At 42.1% G+C, this 19,531-nt stretch overlaps 1 protein-coding gene across 5 annotated transcripts in view; it reads right to left on the minus strand.

Annotated features, from left to right (window-relative positions):
* The window catches only part of LOC133379579 (unconventional myosin-Ia-like), an 84,576-nt gene that overhangs the window by 8,448 nt on the left and 56,597 nt on the right, over positions 1 to 19,531 (minus strand). For 4 of the 5 annotated variants that reach the window (XM_061615139.1, XM_061615141.1, XM_061615140.1 and 1 more), the window contains 4 exons: positions 18,455 to 18,523; positions 15,345 to 15,431; positions 11,822 to 11,896; positions 1,692 to 1,826 (listed from right to left, as the gene is read on the minus strand). In XM_061615139.1, coding sequence (XP_061471123.1) covers positions 1,692 to 1,826; positions 11,822 to 11,896; positions 15,345 to 15,431; positions 18,455 to 18,523 — 366 coding nt within the window. The remainder of the gene's footprint in view (positions 1 to 1,691; positions 1,827 to 11,821; positions 11,897 to 15,344; positions 15,432 to 18,454; positions 18,524 to 19,531) is intronic. The other variant, XM_061615142.1, reaches the window with a different exon arrangement.

The following is a 19,531-nucleotide window of genomic DNA, read 5'->3' on the forward strand; positions in this document are numbered from 1 at the left end:
CTTTAGCATCCGCCAGGACTTAGACTCTAGTGTTATAGCAGGTGAATCAAGCAAGGTATCCAGAGCAGAGCTTGGAAAAGTTACTTTTTTGAACTACAACTCCCATCAGCCCAATCCAGTGGCCATGCTGGCTGGGGCTAATGGGAGTTGTAGTTTTAAAAAGTAACTTTTCCAGGCTCTGATCCAGAGCACAGCCTTGTCCTGATTTCTTGGATGAGTTTCAGTTGGTACAGCTTGAGGACGTTGACAAGGTGCTTGGACAGGTTCATGCAACCACTTCTGTGCTGGATGCTTGCCCTTCTTGGCTAATAAGAGCTAGCAGGGCTGGACTAGCCGGCTGGGCCAGGGAAGTGATTAATGATCTTCTTGACGAGGTGCACCTGGCGCCAACGCTGTTATCTTTTTGGTGCCAGGTCAAGACTTTCTTCTTCTCCCAGGCATTTTAGCATGTGTTTTTAAAGTGTTTTTAAAAATGTGCTTTTAAATTTGTGTTTTTTTAAAATGTCTTTAATTATTGTAAACTGCCCAGAGAGCTTCGGCTATGGGGCAGTATACAAATGCAATAAATAATAATAATAATAATGACCTGCCATGGCTTGCACAGCTGTGGCATGACACAGCCGGCCTTGGAAAGGCAAAGACTTGGCAGCAGTAGCAGCAACAGTTCTATATAGGTGCTGCTCTCAGGAGCTGGGCCCATCTGCCAGATGGTGTGCTGGTCCAACTGCAAAGGTTTTACACCTTGCCCTCCACACATCACTGCTTGAGAGCAAGATCTTAGCCCACAAACTCAAGATGGTTGTCTGAAAATTTATCCACAAAGTAAAACTCTCATTAACAACAACAACAATAATCTCATTGCAGTTTTTGCTGTTGTTTTAATTTAAACTCTTAATTAATTTCAGCTCTTAATCATTCAGAGGGAAGAGCCTGTCAAAATCATCTGTTAAGCAGAAGCTCACTCCACTCCAGCACCAGCAATGTCTCTTTGAATCTTGTTTGGTCTTGCCAGGGCAACTCTGCTGCCGGCTGTTACGCCTCACAGAGTGTTCCTGGAAGTGAGAACAGCAACCGGTCTGTGATTCATCTCAACAACAGAAGCAGCTCACAGAGGAATACAGTAGAGAGGCATACTTACAGTGAGGGAAATGAAGAGGCAAATGGGGAGGAGGTGACGGAGAGTCTCCTCCTTCTGGTCCACCCCCTCCATTCTATCACAGATTATTGAAGGGCCCCCTATCATGTATTCAAATATGTTTTAATGTGCATAATATATTCAAGGCCACAGTATTTAGTATCCCAGTAAGAATATATACACCCCATCTGCAATACTACCAGGTCGTGAGATTGAGGATGCTTCCAGATGACTATATATTAAGCATTTGTCCTGCTTAACAATGCTTAGACAATGTTGACTATTTAATGAGCATTCATTTGGATTTTTTTTTCCTGCAGGGAGGTTAGATGATGTGGCATCAAAGCAAGTGTTATCCCAGTACATTTTCCCATCACTCTTCGATCTTTTGATAAAGTAGGTTTGTTGTGCAACACTTCCCCATCAACTAAAATGACGCAACCTAAATTTGCCAGTATGATCGAGCCCCACACAAAAAAATGTGACAGTCTGGAAGCACCCTCAGTGTTACTCTGAAAGGAGAATGGATAGAAATGAGTCACAATCCAGCTCTGACCCTCCAATGGTGGAAGATGTTCTTCAGTTCTTTGTTGGTGACTGTGAGAAATTGGTATGGGGCAGGTGGCCAAGCATGGTCAGTCACTGTCATGGAAGGGAGGCTGTTTTTCAGGCCCAAGAGGAATTTTTGCACCTACAGGAAGGGAGATAGAGAGCATAAATCTTCAGATATCTAAGAGGGTCACCTGCAGATTAGTGTATGAAAAATGAAAATGGACTGCCTTCAAGTCAATCCTGACTTATGGCTACCCTATGAATAGGGGGTTCATAGTAAGTGCCCCTCTGCGGCTAGTCCTCCCCAGCTGGCTAGGGCCTGCTCAGCTTGCCACAGCTGCACAAGCCAGCCCCTTCCTTGTCCGCAACTGCCAGCTGGGGGGCAACTGGGCTCCTTAGGACTATGCAGCTTGCCCATGGCAACCCCTGAGCCACTCACTGTGGGGGTAATCTCAGAGCTTGGAAGTAACTAGTTACAAGTAACGAATTACTTGTAATTCATTACTTTTTTGAGTAATGAGCGGGTAATTCCTTTACATTTTGATTGTAATAGAACTAGGAGTAATTTTATTACTTTTGTGGAGTAATTGTAACGTTTCCAGAATTACTTTTGGGCATTACTTGGGGGGGGAGCAGGGGAAGTCTTCTGCTCCTCTGATTTGTGGATGAAAATCATGTGCCTCAAACTGGGCTTCTGTGCAGTGTCGCTCTTTCCTCGTGCTCTGTGGATGGGCAGGAGGCGACGAGGGAGGAGGCGGAGAGTAAGACGGGGTGGGGTGGAGAAAACAATTATTTAAAAAAACGGATAGTGGTGGTGAAGAATGGAGTGGAGGGGAAAAGGATCTGGAGGTCAAGAACATGGATAAAGGAGGATAAGGAGGCAGCAGCAGAATGGAGATAAAGAACTGTGGAGATGAAAGATGACAACGTGTGTGTGCATGTGTGTGTGTGTGTGTGTGTGTGTGTGTGTGTGTGTGTGTGTGTTTGCACTTGGCACACAAAGTGGCCTCCACCACCCTCTTTGGCTACTGTGCTGCATTTGCAGTATTTTAACTTTTTTGCATCTCAGGGGAAATTGTGTGCTTGAGTGAGTGTCCCTTAGTTGGTGGCAGGGCAGGGTCCGGGAGGTGGTTAAGTGAGAGAGATTATGCTCTGTCTGAGTGGGGGGGGGGAGTTTGCACTTGGTTTGACGTGCAAAGATCTGAGTAGTGGTCTCAGCTTCCCTCCCTACCACCCTTACCAGCGGTGAGACCACCATTGCTATCGTATGAATAAAAATAATTATTCTACTACCTCTGTATGTGTGTGTTTATTTTTAATGTTGTTTTAGGCTACTTAGATGTGCAGCAGCCAAGGCCAGCACCTTGTAGGCGGTTTTTTTAAAAGTAACTGAAATGTAATTGTAGTGATTACTTTGAAGGAAAAGTAAAGTAATCAGTTACTTTCAGAGCAATTGCAATTATAATGGTAATTACTACTTTTTGGGGCCATGTAACTGTAACTGTAATTTATTACTTTTTAAAAATAATCTTCCAAGCTGTGGGTGATCTTTAGCTGGCCCTTTATACCCAGGAGACACGAGCGGGGATTTGAACTCACAGACTCTGGACTCCCAGCCAGGCTCTCCTCCCCGTTGTGCTATACCAGCTGTTTAGTGTATGAAGGCTTATTGATTTTATGACAAGCAACTTCTACTGCCCCTAGACTAAAAGATGCATAGTAGAATTAAGCTATAATATGCAAATAGTACTACAGCTTATGGAAGCTCTTAATGTTAGGTGCTGTCAACTTTATTACAGAGGCTGATGATGCGTGAAGGAGTTGGGCTGGGTGTCAAAATACATTTCCGTCACAGAGACCACAATCTGCAAAAAAAGGGTGGCAGCAGAGGTCATGATGGAGGAAAGGTATGTGCCCAAGTTGAAGTAGGCCATGCTCAAAAGTGGACATGGCTTGAATTGGGGGGAGATTAAGAGAGGTCCACCCCTCTCAAAAACTCATCAAATAGCAAGACTTGTTTTCTGGGGATCCAGAAAGTCAGATTGCAATTTGGCTTTTCTGGTATTCCCCTGTAAACTGAGCACACTTGAATCATTGTTATACTATACATGCACACATCCCTTTCCTCATCTCACCAGTGAGTAAGGATGGGCAAGAAATTCTATTCAGTTTGCATTTCAAGCCAAATCTATCAAATCCACCCTTTCTGAAACAATATGAGAATGGAAACACAGGTGTCCTTCAGAATTCACACTTATTTTAATTTTGCAAAGCAGTTCCCCAACCAAACAATGTTTACAAAACTGCATATGTTAGGGGAAAGCGTGCATTAAAATGAATATTTGTTGTTGTTATCTGCCTTCAGGTCGACTACAACTTATGGCGACCCTATGAATCAGTGACCTCCAATAGCATCTGTCGTGAACCACCCTGTTCAGATCTTGTAAGTTCAGGTCTGTTGCTTCCTTTATGGAATCAATCCATCTCTAAAAATGAATATATGAGTGAAAATACCAGATTGCACCATATTATGAGAAATGGCTTGAAAAAATGTGTAATTAGTCTAAACTGCCTACAAAAATGTATTTATTAGGAGAAATTCGCACTAAGATGTGGGAGAATTTGTTGGAATGTATGAGGTTCAACTCCAACTTGGTGGGTTGAGGCTGCATGGGGTTAATAAGGGTAGCTAGAGAGCTAGACCTCTTGCTGGTTGAGGCTATACCTATCCCTTTGATCTTGCCGTCTCTTTCTTCCTGCTAGACTGATAAGCAACAGGATGTTTGATCCCAGTTCCTTCCCACCTCTCTCTGTGTTCTCTTTCTCTCGAGAGGGGAGCAGACATCTTCTCTTTGTCTCCCCTCTCAACCAGGATGAGAGCTGCACTGGGACCAGTGCAGACTGCTCCAACATAGTTAGTTAGCTAGATGTAAGGACTCTTTCCTATCAAGCATGTACTTCCAGAATAAAGTAGTTGCTTCTTATTTTAAAGCTTAAAGTCTCTGTCTGACTAATTTGCAGGGAAGGTAGAATCTTAGCAAAGATTCACACACACACACACTAAGCTCGCTCAATACTCTCCGTTCTGCAGCGCTACGCAACTCTGCTACGCATCTCAATAGTGAGAAATTCTGACAGGTTATGGGCCCAGCCATGCAAATGGAGATTTGAGCAATTAAAGGAGCTATTGTGTTTGAATCAAGGAAGCTAAAATAGAAACCTTCAGAGTTTTAGTCAGTGAAGAGTTGAGGCTTTTACTTCAGGATGGCTACCGTGACGGAGCAGCTAGGTCTCGAGAAACTCAAGCCTGGAGGATGGAAACTTTGGGAATTTTGCATGCAGAAACACCTGAAACAACAGAAGCTGTTGGAGGTGATTACAGCATCGGAACCAGGAGAAGGTGCTTCTCGGAACAAAGAATTTGGACTGAGAAGGATGAAACGGTACAAGACCTCATCACTAAATGTGTGAGTAATGCGCAGTTTCCTCTGATTATGAATTCTAAAAATGCCAGAGAGATGTGGAAAACTCTTGAATCCCATCATAATCCGAAAAGCCAGGGACATCTGATTGCAATGTTAAGAAGCCTTATTAATTTGCAAATGAGGGATGATTCTTTTGAGGAACATCTTACTAAATTCATGATGTTTGTCCAAGGGATAGAGGAAGGAGGAACAGAGTTACATGAACCAGTTCAAATAGCTTTATTTCTGGACTCTCTTCCAAAATATATGGAGACTTTCGTACTTATAATGCAACAACAAAACAAAACTCTAAATGAGATTGTTTCAGAAGTGAGAGAGCAGTTCTCTCAGAAAGCAGCTACGGAAAAAGGACAGCTCTCCTCTTTCCTAAGTAAAGAAGCTAGCAAAGAAGCTGCTGGACAGGCAGTCAAATGCAGATTTTGGGAACAAAGGGAATCCAAAGGTGTGAAAGCCAAGCGTTGCTATCTATGCAATTCAGAAAAACACCTTAAAGACCAATGTGACAAGAACGGGAAGCCTGAAAAAAATAAAGAATTTAAAGGGACAGAAAAGAAAAGTGCAAAGGGCTTTCAAGTAACTCATGTTGAAAAATGTTATGATGATGCAAAATTCTGTGTTGACAGTGGAGCAAGCGCTCATCTAATAAAGGAAAAAGCTTTGTTTGAAGATTTAACCCCATATGAAGCCACAGTTAGATTGGCTGACTCGAGAGTCCTGCCCATAAAGGTGCGGGGAGATGCTAAGCTGTTTTGCCAGACTCCAAGCGGCACTGAGGAAATTTATCTCAGGAATGCGCTCTGGACCCCTGGAATCTCAAACAATTTAATTTCTGTTAATGAAGCTACAAACAATGGGTGCTCTGTGTTATTTGAACAAGATTCTTGCATAATTTCTAGAGATGGTGACATTTTATGCACAGCTACCAAGAGAAAAGGCATGCATGAAGTGGATCAGGAAAGTCCACAAGCTAATGTTGTGAAAGAATGCTGTAACAAGTCTTGTTTACATTTATGGCATCGGAGATTAGGGCATAGAGACATTGCAAAGATAAAAACCCTTCAAAAGAATGATTTAGTAAGAGGCATGAAAGTTGAACCCTGCCAAGAAAAAGGGAGGTGTACCTGCTGTGTTAAAGAAAAAGGGACCTGACACAGTTTTCCTGAGCAGAATGAAAGGAAGACTAAGTGCCCCCTAGAGTTGATTCACAGCGACATTTGTGAAATGCCAATCACTTCAACTGGTGGAAACAAATATATTGAAAGTTTTATTGATGATTATTCAAGATTCTCTGTGATATATATGTTGAAGGAGAAGGGGCAAATGCTTCAGAAACTCAAAGAATATGTGGCAATGGTGACCACTAAATTTCAGAGAAAACCACAGATTTTACGTTCTGACAACGGAGGAGAATACATGTCACATGCTACCCAGCAGTTTCTGCTTGAAAATGGGATTGAGCATCAAACCACTGTACCCCTCAACACAGAGCAGAACGGAGTCTCGGAGAGAAAATTCAGAACCCTTATTGAGATGGTGAGATCCATGCTGGAAGATGCCAGTCTCCCACAGAAGCATTGGGGAGAGGGAGTGTATACTGCCACCTATCTACAAAATCATTTGCCAACAAAGGTGAATGGCAACAAGACTCCATTTGAATTATGGTATGGGTGCATACCCAGTTTGGCTCATATAAAGGTGTTTGGATCAAAAGTGTATGGTCACATTCCACACCAGAAGAGAACCAAATTGGACAACACTACAAAGGAAGGAATCTTCGTTGGATATTCTTCAAAGAAAAAGGGATACAGAATCCTAAATCCCAAAACAGAAAGGATTGAAATTCAAAGAGCTGTCTACTTTGATGAAGGTCATGGTGCATTCCAACCAGAAGGGGCACCATTCCAAGACCACAATAGTGAAGATGATGAAGAAGAAATACCATACAGCACTATAGATTACAGCAACATGCCAGCACTGGAGGACAGTGAGGAATCAGAGCAAGAAGGGGAACCTGCACAGCCAGAAGGGGCAGCAGAGAGTCCTGTACCAAGACGCTCTAACCGCACCAACAGAGGTGTACCTCCACTGAGACTGTCCTACCTGGCAAGAGCTGATGAACTTCCAGAGCCTGAGATCTGGAAAGATATTGAAGCCTTACCCAAAGCTGAAGCTGAGAGGTGGAGGCAGGCAGCCAAGGAAGAGCTGGAAGCTCTACACAAGAACAAAACCTGGACACTTACCAAGCTTCCTCAAGGAAGGAAAGCTGTAGGTTGCAAGTGGGTATTCAAGAAAAAGGCAGATGCTGAAGGGAACATTGAGAGATACAAGGCAAGACTAGTGGCCAAAGGATACTCTCAAAAGTATGGACAAGACTGCTATGAAACTTTTGCTCCTGTAGTCAAACATACAACAATCACAACTCTACTAAGTGTTGCTGCTAACAAGAAAATGCAGGTGGAACACATGGATATAAAAACAGCGTTCTTGCATGGGGGAATAGAAGAGGAAATCTACATGCAACAACCACCAGGCTTTGAAATACCAGGAAAGGAAACCCTAGTATGCAAACTGCAAAAGATCATCTATGGACTGAAACAAGCTGCAAGAGCATGGAATGACAAACTGAACCAAATGCTCTTGAAACAAGGCTATAAGAGAGGCAAAGCAGACCAATGCCTATATAACAGATTCAAGAACAACAAATGGACTTGTATTTTGATTTATGTAGATGATTTACTACTAGCTTATGAGAATCCACAAGACAAGCAAGAGTTAGTAAATAATCTAAGCAAGGAAGTTGAAATGAAATGTCTACAGGCGACTTCATACTACCTTGGACTATTCCATTCCTCACATGTGAGATATCAATCTCTTAGTGCCCCACATAGTATCTGGAACTCCCACCCTATTGATATTAGGCAGGCACCTTCCTTGTATTATTTTCTACATCTGCTAAAAACCTTTTAATTTAGCAAAACTACCCAGATATGTAATTGTAATATGTACATTTGTGTTTTTTAACTGTTGATTTTCTCTATATCTTGGTAATTTTATTATATCTACTGTTTTAAGTCTGTTTTTATTGCTCTTTTTAAAATGAATATTTTATACTATTTTATGTAACCCGCTTCAGAGATACTTTTTTATTGAGCGGCATATACATTTTTCTAAATAAATTTCTTTGTCATTATGTGCCTTCAAGTTGATTACAACTTATGGCGACCCTATGAATCAGCAGCCTCCAATAGCATTTGTTATTCACTAACAGGCAAAATCTTGCGGTTTAAGAACATACCTATAGCCAACAGATATTTCTATCAAACTTTAAAAAGCAGGGAAATTGGGCAGCTATAGTGAATGCACCAGGGGAACAGGAGACCTGACCTCCTCTCTGACCCTACAAATGTGTCAAAATGCAAACACAATTTGGGATGGTCTTTCACAGTCCAATCCACTTCCTGTGCAGCTTGGAAGAATTTGGTAAAACCAACCCAAATTGTGTTTGCATTTTGATACTTTTTAAAGTTTGATAGAAACTTTGATAGCTCCTGCTGGGAGGAAGGGTGGGATATAAATAAAATTATATATATATATATATATATATTGGCTATAGGTACTTTCTTAAACCGCAAGGGTTTTTGCCTATTAGCAAATTTCTCTGCTTTTTAATCCAGGAGGTAAGAAATGTGCAAGTTTGCTGAGAATGGATTGATCATTTGCATGCTCTTTGAGTTCAGTAGGATTTACTCCCCTGCAATCATGCGTAGGGTAGGTAACACTGACCACAGGGGATGGGGAGGAGAAAAGGGGGATGGGAGCAGGCAGGAGGAGGAGAGCAGGCTTGATCATTTGCATGTTTATTGAGTTCAGTGGGATTTACTCCCGTGCAATCACACTGGCCATGGGGGGAAGGGCGGGAGGGCTGGAGTGAGTAGGGGAGGAGGAAGAAGGAAGAGGGGAAGAAGAAGGGAGAAGGAAGGGAGAGGAGAGAGGAAGGAGGGGAAAGGTAGGTCTGATCATTTGCAAGCATTTCTGAGTTCAGGACTATAAGTTTTGTAAGGTTTTGTTTTGAAATGAGCTTATGGGAAGCATCAGAATGGCATGGGGGGTATTTTCAATTTAACATCGCGGAATGTGAAAAATCCATGCTGACTATAGTATACAGCCACTCTTGTGGCTGTATAATAAATCACCCTGTTCAGATCTGTGGCTTCCTTTTTGGAATCAATCCACCTCTTGTTTGGCCTTCCTCTTTTTCTACTCCTGTTTTTCCCGGCATTATTGTCTTTTCTAGTGAATCATGTCTTCTCATTATGGGTCCAAAATATGATAACTTCAGTGTCATAATACAGTCTATAATCTGTGTTACAGTTTTTAAATTCATTTTTAATATGATTGGTCTTTCAGTGGCCCTAAAGAAGATCTTCACCAAAATGTGTATACTATTAGATTTTATTTCTCCCCAGTATTGTTTTTGAGAGTTTGCCCCCTTTCTTCACATGTTCTAGGGTGCAGATTCCATCCCTGTGGGCCACTGGTAACTGTATGAACTGATAACACATCCTAGACCAGAATCAACACTGCCCTGCAGCTGACCGTTACAGAGGAAGGCTATTAATAGTGGGCAAGCTCTTTTTTCAGGGTCGGGTTATCTGCCTATCACTGATCCCAATGAAGAACCTCTGAGAACCTTCTGGAAAAAAGAGGTTTTTCCCAGACCACTTTGGAAACTATTCCTCTGTTCCATACGGACTCAGAGGTAGCCAGATTGGCCTAAGAGTTGGATGGCACACATGTGCCCTCAAAAGATCTTGGAACAGCCTTTAGGTTACAAACAGAGGAAACCGCTTTCTACCAAGTCAGACCACTGGCTCATCTAGCTCAGTATTGCCCACACTGGCTGACAGGAGCTCTCCAGCATGGCGGTCTTTCTCAGTCCTACCTGGAGATGCTGAAGGTTGAACTTGGGACCTTCTGCATACAAAGCATGAGCTTTGACTGGTAGTAGCTTGCCAGACTTGCCAGTGAGCCATGGTCCCTCCCCACCCTGAGAACGGTGTTATCTTGTGGCACTGTGTGAATGAACATATGTAACAGCCTTATGCAGAGGCCACATTCACATCATACATTTATCCCATTATTATTTCAGTTTCAACATTAATGGCTTCCCCCAAAGAATTCTGGGAAGGGTAGTTTGTGAAGGGTGCTGAGAGATGTTAGAAGACCCCCCCTATTCCCCCCACAGAGCTACAGTTTCTAGAGCAGCTTAACAATCAATCCCTCTTCCTATAAAACTGCAAAATGTAGTTCTGTGAGGGGAACAGGGGTCTCCTAACAACACACTCTTAACAAACTGGAGTTCCCAGGATTCTTTGGGGGAAGCCATGATTGTTTAAAATGGAGTAATAGCAGAATAAATGTATGGTGTGAATGTGGCCAGGTAGTTCATCTAGCTCAAACATCTGTGCCAGTGATGGGGAACCTGTGGCCTGCCAGATGTTGCTGGACTCCAACTTCCATAACTCCCAACCAGCATGGCCAATAGCCAGGGATGAGTTATAGGCTGCTTTCACACTGCACTTCATTCCGTTATTCTGACGACTGCTTACCCGGTAATTTGCGCATTATATTTGATCTATCGCACGACGCACAAGCTAGCTCCAGAATTCTAGTGGAATGTAGTGAAAGTTTAGTGCTAATTTCCATGATAAATGATACCAGAAATAATCCATTAGCAAGGCTGGGAACCCGGAAGATTGCAGGAGTTTATCTAGCTGCAGCCGCTCATGTGACAGGCATCCCAGCATGCAGTGCATTCCTGCCCTTTAGTCGAGTGGGTTGGTGGTTGTTTTTTTTGCCTGATGAATGTTGTACCGGTATTCCGGCATCGGTGCAGATAGCAGCAGCATTTCCCACACATACCCCTGTCTTGATACAACTAAAACAATTTAAAAAGTCAGATCCTAAAGGGAGAGGGCTTTCATGGTGACGGGACGAGATCTTAGACCTCCTACACAGTGGGGAACAGTGTGCATTGGTGAGGGACAAAAACAAGCCGTGTGAAAGACAGTTGAGCAAAATGCCGGTCTATCGGCAGAAAAAGCTGCTGTTCCTTAACGCAACAGGTACTGCAATGTGAAAGGGATTTTAGAAATTGGGACAGAAGCGCTACCTTTTTAATCCTTTAAACTAACACACTCAGCCCCATGTGTGAAAGCAGCCATAGTCCAGCAACATCTGGAGGGCCACAGGCTCCCCACCTCTGTTCTACACGGACTGGCAGTGGCTCTCCAGGCTTTCAGACGGAGCTCTTTCTCAGCTTTGATTGGAGATGCCAGGGATTGAACCTGGGACCTTCTGCATGCAAAACATGTGCTCTGCCACAGAACCTTCTCCTGAATAAGCACTGGAGTTAACTCTTCTTATATAGCACATCAATTACCTGTCTATATTGATGCTAATAATAACACTCAATATTTACATTTATTGAGTTCCACAATCCCCCGAGCTGCATGAGCAAGTAACAGTGTCCCCTTAGAAGGGAAAAAGTTATAACTTCTGACACTCATCACCCTCATTCAACGGTTTAAAAGCCAAGTCCCTTTTACTTGCTGTATCATTTTAACTGTGCGAGGAGGAATGTACTCACCAGCCTCCGGTAGATAAAATTTGTGATGCACTCAGAAGCCCCAGAGCGGAAATACTTCTTGTATCCCTTCCGTGTCTGTGAGGGGACAAAAACCCTGCGTAGTTAAGTATGCCATAGCCTGAGTGACATTTGAACAAAAGGTGCCATACAGCAAGTCATAGGAACATTGGTCCATCTAGCTCAGTACTGTCTATTCTGACAAGGGTTTCTTTCAATAAGCCTTTTAAGCTGAGACCTTATCCCAGTCTGCGTCTGTGTTGGATTGCTTTCTAATATGTTTTTAAACCTTTTCTTTTTTAAAAAAAGATGTTTTTAAAGCTTTAAAAATGTTTTTAAAAATGTTTTATTTTAATATATTTTAAAGTCTGTTTTAATGATGTTTTCAAGTGTTTTTAGTGCTTCTGTTTGCTGCCCTCAGCTCCTACAGGAAGGAAGGGTGGGATATAAATCAAATAATAAATAAATAGATAAACTTCATTCCCCGAACCCAAAACTCAGAATCATGCCACTTTAAGCTGTTTTGCAACTATTTATACTTGTTTTATGGTTATTGGATTTTAAAGGGATTTATTTCTTATTGTGAGCAGCCTTGGTTTCCAATCACAAACCCTACCTCACAGGGTTGTTGGAAAGACTCCATATATATACACACACAGAGCCTGGAAGTAATTCATTACAAGTAACGAATTACTTGTAATTCATTACTTTTTTGAGGAACGAGTGGGTAATTCCTTTACATTTTGATTGTAATAAAACTAGGAGTAATTTTATTACTTTTGTAGAGTAATTGCAATGTTTCCAGCATTACTTGGGGGCATTACTGGGGGGGGGGAAGCAGGGGAAGTCTTCTGCTCCTCTGATTTGTGGATGAAAATGATGTGCCTCAAACTGGGCTTCAGTGTAGCATCGCTCTTCCATCATGCTCTGTGGGTAGGTAGGAGGCAATGAGGGAGGAGGCGGAGAGCGAGACAGAGTGGAGGAAACAATTGTTTTAAAAAATGGATGGTGGTGATGAACAATGGAGTGGAGGAAGAAGGAGCCGGAGGACAAGAACATGGATAAAGGAGGCAGCAGCAGAATGGAGATAAAGATGACTCGTGTGTGTGTGTGAAGATGACTCATGTGTGTGTGTGTGTTGATAAATATGCAGAGGGAGGCAGGTTTTAGAAGTACAAAGGGCGCTACTCCCTTATATGCTGTCATCTCTCAGGATTCCTGAGGTTTGCTCTATCAGCCTGCAAAGCTCTTTAACACTGAAGGGAGATAGTGGGCTTGTGGAAACAAGACATGTTAATTTCCAACTAGGGATGGGGGAGAAATTTGATTCAGTTCGCATTTAAAACTGAATTTATCAAATGTGCACTTTCTGAAACAATTAAGAACTGAAACTCAGCCATCCTTCGACATTCACACTTATCCGAATTCTGCAGTGCAGCTCTCTGACCAAGCAGTCTTTGCAAAAATCCTTAAAATAGGGGAAGGTGTGCACAAAATGAATATATTGGTGAAAATAACATACAAAAATGTATTATATTAGGACAAGTTGCTGGCAAAAATGTGAACATTAGTCAAAACTACATACAAAAATCTATTTATTAGGAGAAATTCACACTAAAATGCTGAAGAATTTTCATGAGAATTTTTTGTAAATTGCTGCAAAGAACCCAATAGAAAAATGAGAAACTGAGAGAACTGAAATTGATAGATCATTCCATCCCTATTTCCAGTTGACACATTTCCTGCTCTACTCTTTAATAAAGGAGAGCACCACAGACTTAGTCAAGTGAGATGGATGACAATCCAGGTTCAGAGGTTGGTGCCACAGCCACGGCCCCATTCTACCTCTACTAGGGATGGGGGACAAATTCAACTCAGTTCGCATTTAAAGCCAAATTTATCAAATTCACACTTTTTGAAACAACATGAAAAACCAAAACAGAGCCAGCCTTCAAAATTCACACTTATCCGAATTTTGCAATGCAGTTAGCCAACCAATAGTGTTTACAAAAATGCATAAATTAGGGGAACATATGCACAAAATGAATATATTAGTGAAAATAACATACAAAATGCACTATATTAGGAGAAATTGCTTGCAAAAATGTATACATTAGTCAAAACTACATGCAAAAGTGTGTTCTTAAGACAAATTCACACCAACACGCCAATGAATTTTCATGAGGTATTTTTTAAAAAAATCACAAATTGCTGCAGAAATGTGGAGAACTGAATTTAAGACTGGAAGAATGAGAAACGGAGAGAACCAACACTGACCGATCCTTTCATCCCTAATCTCGACTCAGATAATGTTCTCTCTCAGCCCTCGTTCCCCTGCTGGGTAACCCTTCCTCAGCTGGTTAAAATTCCCTTCCCCTACGATTCCCATGATGATTAACTCCATGCTACTATTACTTTTTTCCTTAGTTTAATAGCAGCTTGGGGTGGGGGCAATTTCCATCAGAATAACGGGAGGAGAGGGAAGGTTCAAAAACTTTCCTCTTCCTCTATTGCCCCTTGTGCTGCTCAGCTGATGGGGGAACAGCTAAGAGTGGGGAAAAGGAGTCTGGACTGCAGCAAAAAAGTTAATCTTTATCTAGAGCCCATCCCTTCCTGCTGCTCTGCTGATCAGTGGAAAGGTATGTTGTGGGCTATGTAAGATTAGGCAGTGGGCAAGAAGCAGCCCAAGCAGATTATACACTTCTGAACAAGAGACAGAACAAAGACATGCTTCTTGGAGATTATGCATACTGACCGGATAATGTGCATACTGCCCAGAGAATGTATGAAATTCAGGCAATATATGTGCATTCCCCAAGGCCTGTTGGGTATTATTTATGTTGACCAGCAAATGTGCACAGTTCCCTCTTCATGGAAGGATTATGTGCACATTCTCCATTAGGCTTGGTGAATGTGGACAACAGCCGGTTATCATGCATATTAACCACTCACCTTACAACTTACAATGTAAGCTGAGTGTAAGTCAATTGAAAATATCACACATACAGCTACAATGTCTGTCAATTCATGTTGATAGACTAAAAGGGATCTACTCAGTCTTCATTTTCAATACAAATACATATAAAACTGCAAATTGTAACATACCATCTTAAAAGAGGCACTCTGTGTGTAAGTGAAGTGAGGGGAAATGCCTCTTTTAAGAGGATGGACCACTGCCTGTGATTAAAAAAAATACAAAAAATGTATATTCTTTCTTTAGAATGCTCATTTCTGCACCCCTTCAAATTCAAAGTTATCCAATATTAAACCAACCAATTAATCAGTTTTGTGTAATAGCATGACTGACAATCCAGGTAGCAAGGCCCGTTCAGAAAAGCTAAGGGAAGCTAAAAGCCAAAAGAAAGGACTGAGCCATAAAATGATTCTGTTAGAATTATGTCCCTGGAAAACACCATCCCCTGTGAATGGATATCCTAGCTGTGGGCAGCAGACAGATGACGAAAACTGATCAATGGTAGCTGATGCACTTCACCAGATATGTATGTTCTCAATGTGTATTTATTACCTGATAACCTCTCCAGTAAGCAGAAATGATGGTGGCAGCATGAGTGCATTTTTTTTGTTCCTTCAGTTCCCACAGCAGTCTACGAGACTGTGGAGGAAGGGAGGAGATAGATAAGAACCCCACAATAATCCATAGGAGATGGAGGAAGGTAGACAGGGAGAATCCAAATATGGTGTTTTTTCCTAGTGCTACAAACTTTAAAGCAATAGATTAATCAACTAAAGTTTTAAATCGAGTAATCAGTTAGTACAGGTCACTTGCAATCAGTAAGGGCAAATTTTTCATCCATGAGGCTGAGAATGACACTCACGTTTATTATTTTTAGGCCATTTTGGAATCTAAAATAAATTATTAAATAGGCTGTAGTGTTTATTTATTAAATTGTGTTACCTTATACATCCTTCAATATGTCAGAGAGAAACCTGGGTGGAAGATTGTTTGTAATATGCAATTGTATTTAAATGTAATCTATTAATCAGTTAAAATGATAATTATTTTTAAAAGTCATTAATTAGCTGACAGCCCAAGAATGTACTATGGGGGCTGCAACCATTGGCATACCACTTTGCCTTGATAAGAGTCTTTTCTCTCATGCGGCAAACTGCAACTCAATAATAGGGGAAATTTTGTATGTAATAATGCCTTGAGGTGTGGTACTTATTAGTTAGGCTCTTCCAGATGACCCGTTTATTAAGCAATCATCCTGATTTGTTTGCAGGGAGATTAGACTATGTCAGCTATTCAGAGAAATATTTACACTCTGGTTAGATGAAGTTGCCATCCTTTTTGGGACATGGGTTTGTTATGCAACTACAATTATGCAACCTGAATTTGCCGGTATGTGATTGAATCCCACCTGAAAATAGCGACAGTGCCCACAGTCATCTGAATTCACCCAAAGATACATGCATACAGGAGCAAACAGGCAGAGAGCAGGTCCCGGGGGGGGGAAGATTCTTTCACAAAGAAGTATAAAGGCAGTCCTATGGAGTGCAACCCTATGAGCCCACTGCACAGGCAGCTCACTAACATCAATGCAGCCTAAGTGTACTCTTATTCTCTTTCATGGCACTCTAGGCAGAATGGGAGGAGGCGGAGCAGGTTTTTTTCATTTCTCCATTGACCTCAATTGGAGGTTTTTTTTTTAACTTACACCACCTTCTTTTGCTAGTATAATGCTACTCTGTTGTCAAGGGTGGAACCATGATCTGAGAGAGCTTCGGACGCCAGTTGAGCCCTGTTCCTCCCTACATGTTTGTCCCCTGTGCACACCAGCAGTACTGCACCAATGTTGGTCTACCACATTTTGTATTTAGCACAATAATTCCCATGAACGTCAATTCAGCACCAGTAATGCCATATCCATATCCATGTTATGGGTGGAAGATGTGGCAGCCTCACTAAGGCATATAGTTTTGCTGGCCATTGCTAATAATATCACAGAGAACATTGAGCATTGTATCTAGTTCTGCCTTTAAATATTTGCAGAGTTTGACACACAGATGTATGGTGTGCACATGCACGCTCAAGGATTTGAAATGGTCAGGTAACAAAATACAGGCAACAGTGCACAAATTCATCTATTCATCCACTTCTGGCTAGTTAACATCTGAGCATGTGTTACCAACCCCAAAGTTGATTACAACAGACAAAAATAATTCCATACTGAAGAGTGTGTAAGATTTTGTTGCACAAACTGGTGATTAAATATACCATATTAGAATATGAAATTAAAAATTAAATTTTCTTGTGTTTTATTTTATTCACTTTGACTATCTAGCTCAGTGTTTCCCAAACTTTCAACATGTGCATACCCCTTTTGAGACATTGATTTTATAGGCGTACCCAACTTTCACAAAAATAATTGGGAGAGGGGTAAGGTATTATATATATTACTATATTCTTACTTACTCAAACTGAAGACGTCAAAACCACCATTTTGACGTTGTAATGAAGCCTAAGCACTGCCTGGGTCAACAAATCACAAGCCTGGCTCCCCTTATTGGCTACAATCCTGAAAGGGTGGGATTAGAGGCCAGAGCTTGGAAAAGTTATTTTTTTGAACTATAACTCCCATCAGCCCAATCCAGTGGCCATGCTGGCTGGGGCTGATGAGAGCTGTAGTTTAAAATAAGTTTTCCAAGCCCTAGCTAAAAGCTGCTATACAGATCGGTCAAAAAACAGATTAAACAGTCACAGGGGGGCTGACGTTTTGGTGTATATCTCGGGAACCAGACAACCTAGAAACTTAGTTGTTGTTTTAAATTGAAGCTGAGAGTCTGGAGATTAAGGTAAGTTTGGTGGAGACCCACAGGAGACCCTCCAAAACCAGAAACTCCAGCCAAAAATCAGCGGGTTTACAGAGGCAGCGCTTGCCTGGGCTGGAGGTTTGAATCTCCTGCTCTTTGGCTGCAGAGTGGTTTTCCCCCCATCCTGCCTGGGAAGCCACTCAGGCACGCAGCCCAAGAGCAGGCAGGGGATTCAAACCTCCCGCCTAAAATCCATAGCTGATGAGCAGGCAGGGCAGGCAGGATGGGGGGAAAAACCACTCTGCAGCTGAAGAGCGGGAGATTCCCCAAGAGGGAAGTGGCTGGCTGAAGATAGAGAAAAAAACCCACTTCCCCGCTTCCCGGTGTGACCATTTTTGTAGTCGAGCATACGCATAATTATCTTTGTGGCGCCATCTGTCTGTTTGTGGAAGTGTTTTTTGGTGGTCAAAGTCATTGCGAGGGAGTCTGAGTCTTATGAGAAACTGGAGGGGTCTATGAAAAGACAAGGAATGCATTGAGAGCGAAAGAGACTACGCGTTGAATAACGTCGGGATAAACCACTGTTATGATATTGATCTTCCCTCACATGATTATGTGAGAAACTGGAGAAATCACAAGAACTGTATTTTCTCGTAAAAGAACACACGCACACGTTTTTTGCTGCTAAAACCCAATGATAAAGTACAAAAAAAAACATTCAGCCACGTACCCCTTGAAACCCTTTCGCGTACCACCAGGGGTACGCGTACCACGTTTTGGGAAACACTGATCTAGCTGATCCCTAGAACCTTTAAAGGCCTGGTTGTATCCAGCTTTTGGGGGTCACACTCCTCTCCTCACCTTCCATCCTCGGATGTAGGCCTGGATAAGAAGAGCTGCCATTTTTATCTTTGTGTATTTCTTCTTTTGCTGCAAAATAAAATGTTTACCTTAGTAGTGAGATGGGCCATGAGCAAACAGGGCCTAATTCAGTGGTGACCGGTGCCCATTGGGACTGGTGAGGTGGAAGGCAGGGAGGCCAACAGAAGATGGATCCAGAGCAAATGACAGGCAGAGCCAACTAACTCTAGTTTTATCCCCATCCTCCTCCTTCTCCTCCCACCTTTGAAGTTCTACAGGGGGCAACACTGAGATACTGTTAGGCAGGTAGTGCCACCCCCTGGACAGGTTGCAAGTAAGAAGAAAGATGGTGGCTAAAGGAGGAAGAAGGAAGACTGTGGTTGGTGGGACACTGGTCTTTTAGATTAAGCCTCCACTGGCCTTATTTGATCATCACAAACAACAGAAAAGGGGCTCTGTGCACATGTTAGGGTTCTGCAGCATTTACCCAGGTTTATCCTGGTGGAAGTTCCATCTATCCTCATGCTATCTGAGGGTGTACAACATACTTTCCTCCATGGAATCCTGCCTGTAAAGTATTGCCACTAGCCAACAAAGGTTTGCAAATTCATAAAAGCAATCTACATTACAAACCTGAAGAATCCTGAGAAATGTAACTTGAAAAGGGTGCTGAGAACTTTCTGATTAGAAATTATGAGCCCATTTCCCAGAGTTCCCTTTGACAAGGGAAATGACTGTTAAACCAGTTTAAACCTGTGGAGCAGATATGGCTTTAATAACTAAGTTAGTAAATCATAAGATTTATTCAGTCAGACCAATGGTCCATCTAGATCAGTATTGTCAACACTGTCTGCCAACCGCTCTTCAGGGTTTCTGTGAGCCCTGTCTGGAGATGCCAGGGATGGAACCAGGGAACTTCTGCATGCAAAGCAGATGCTCTACTACTAAGTGGACACACAAGCCAAGAAGTGAGAGATGGGTCTAGCTCGTCCTCATGAATGCATGCTTGCCAAGATTTAATATTGTCCCAGTACAGGCAATTTTGCAAAACACAGAGAACAATGGGGCCAGCAAATC

The sequence above is a fragment of the Rhineura floridana genome, chromosome 3 (genome assembly GCF_030035675.1).
Source record: "Rhineura floridana isolate rRhiFlo1 chromosome 3, rRhiFlo1.hap2, whole genome shotgun sequence".
Lineage (NCBI taxonomy): Eukaryota > Metazoa > Chordata > Lepidosauria > Squamata > Rhineuridae > Rhineura > Rhineura floridana.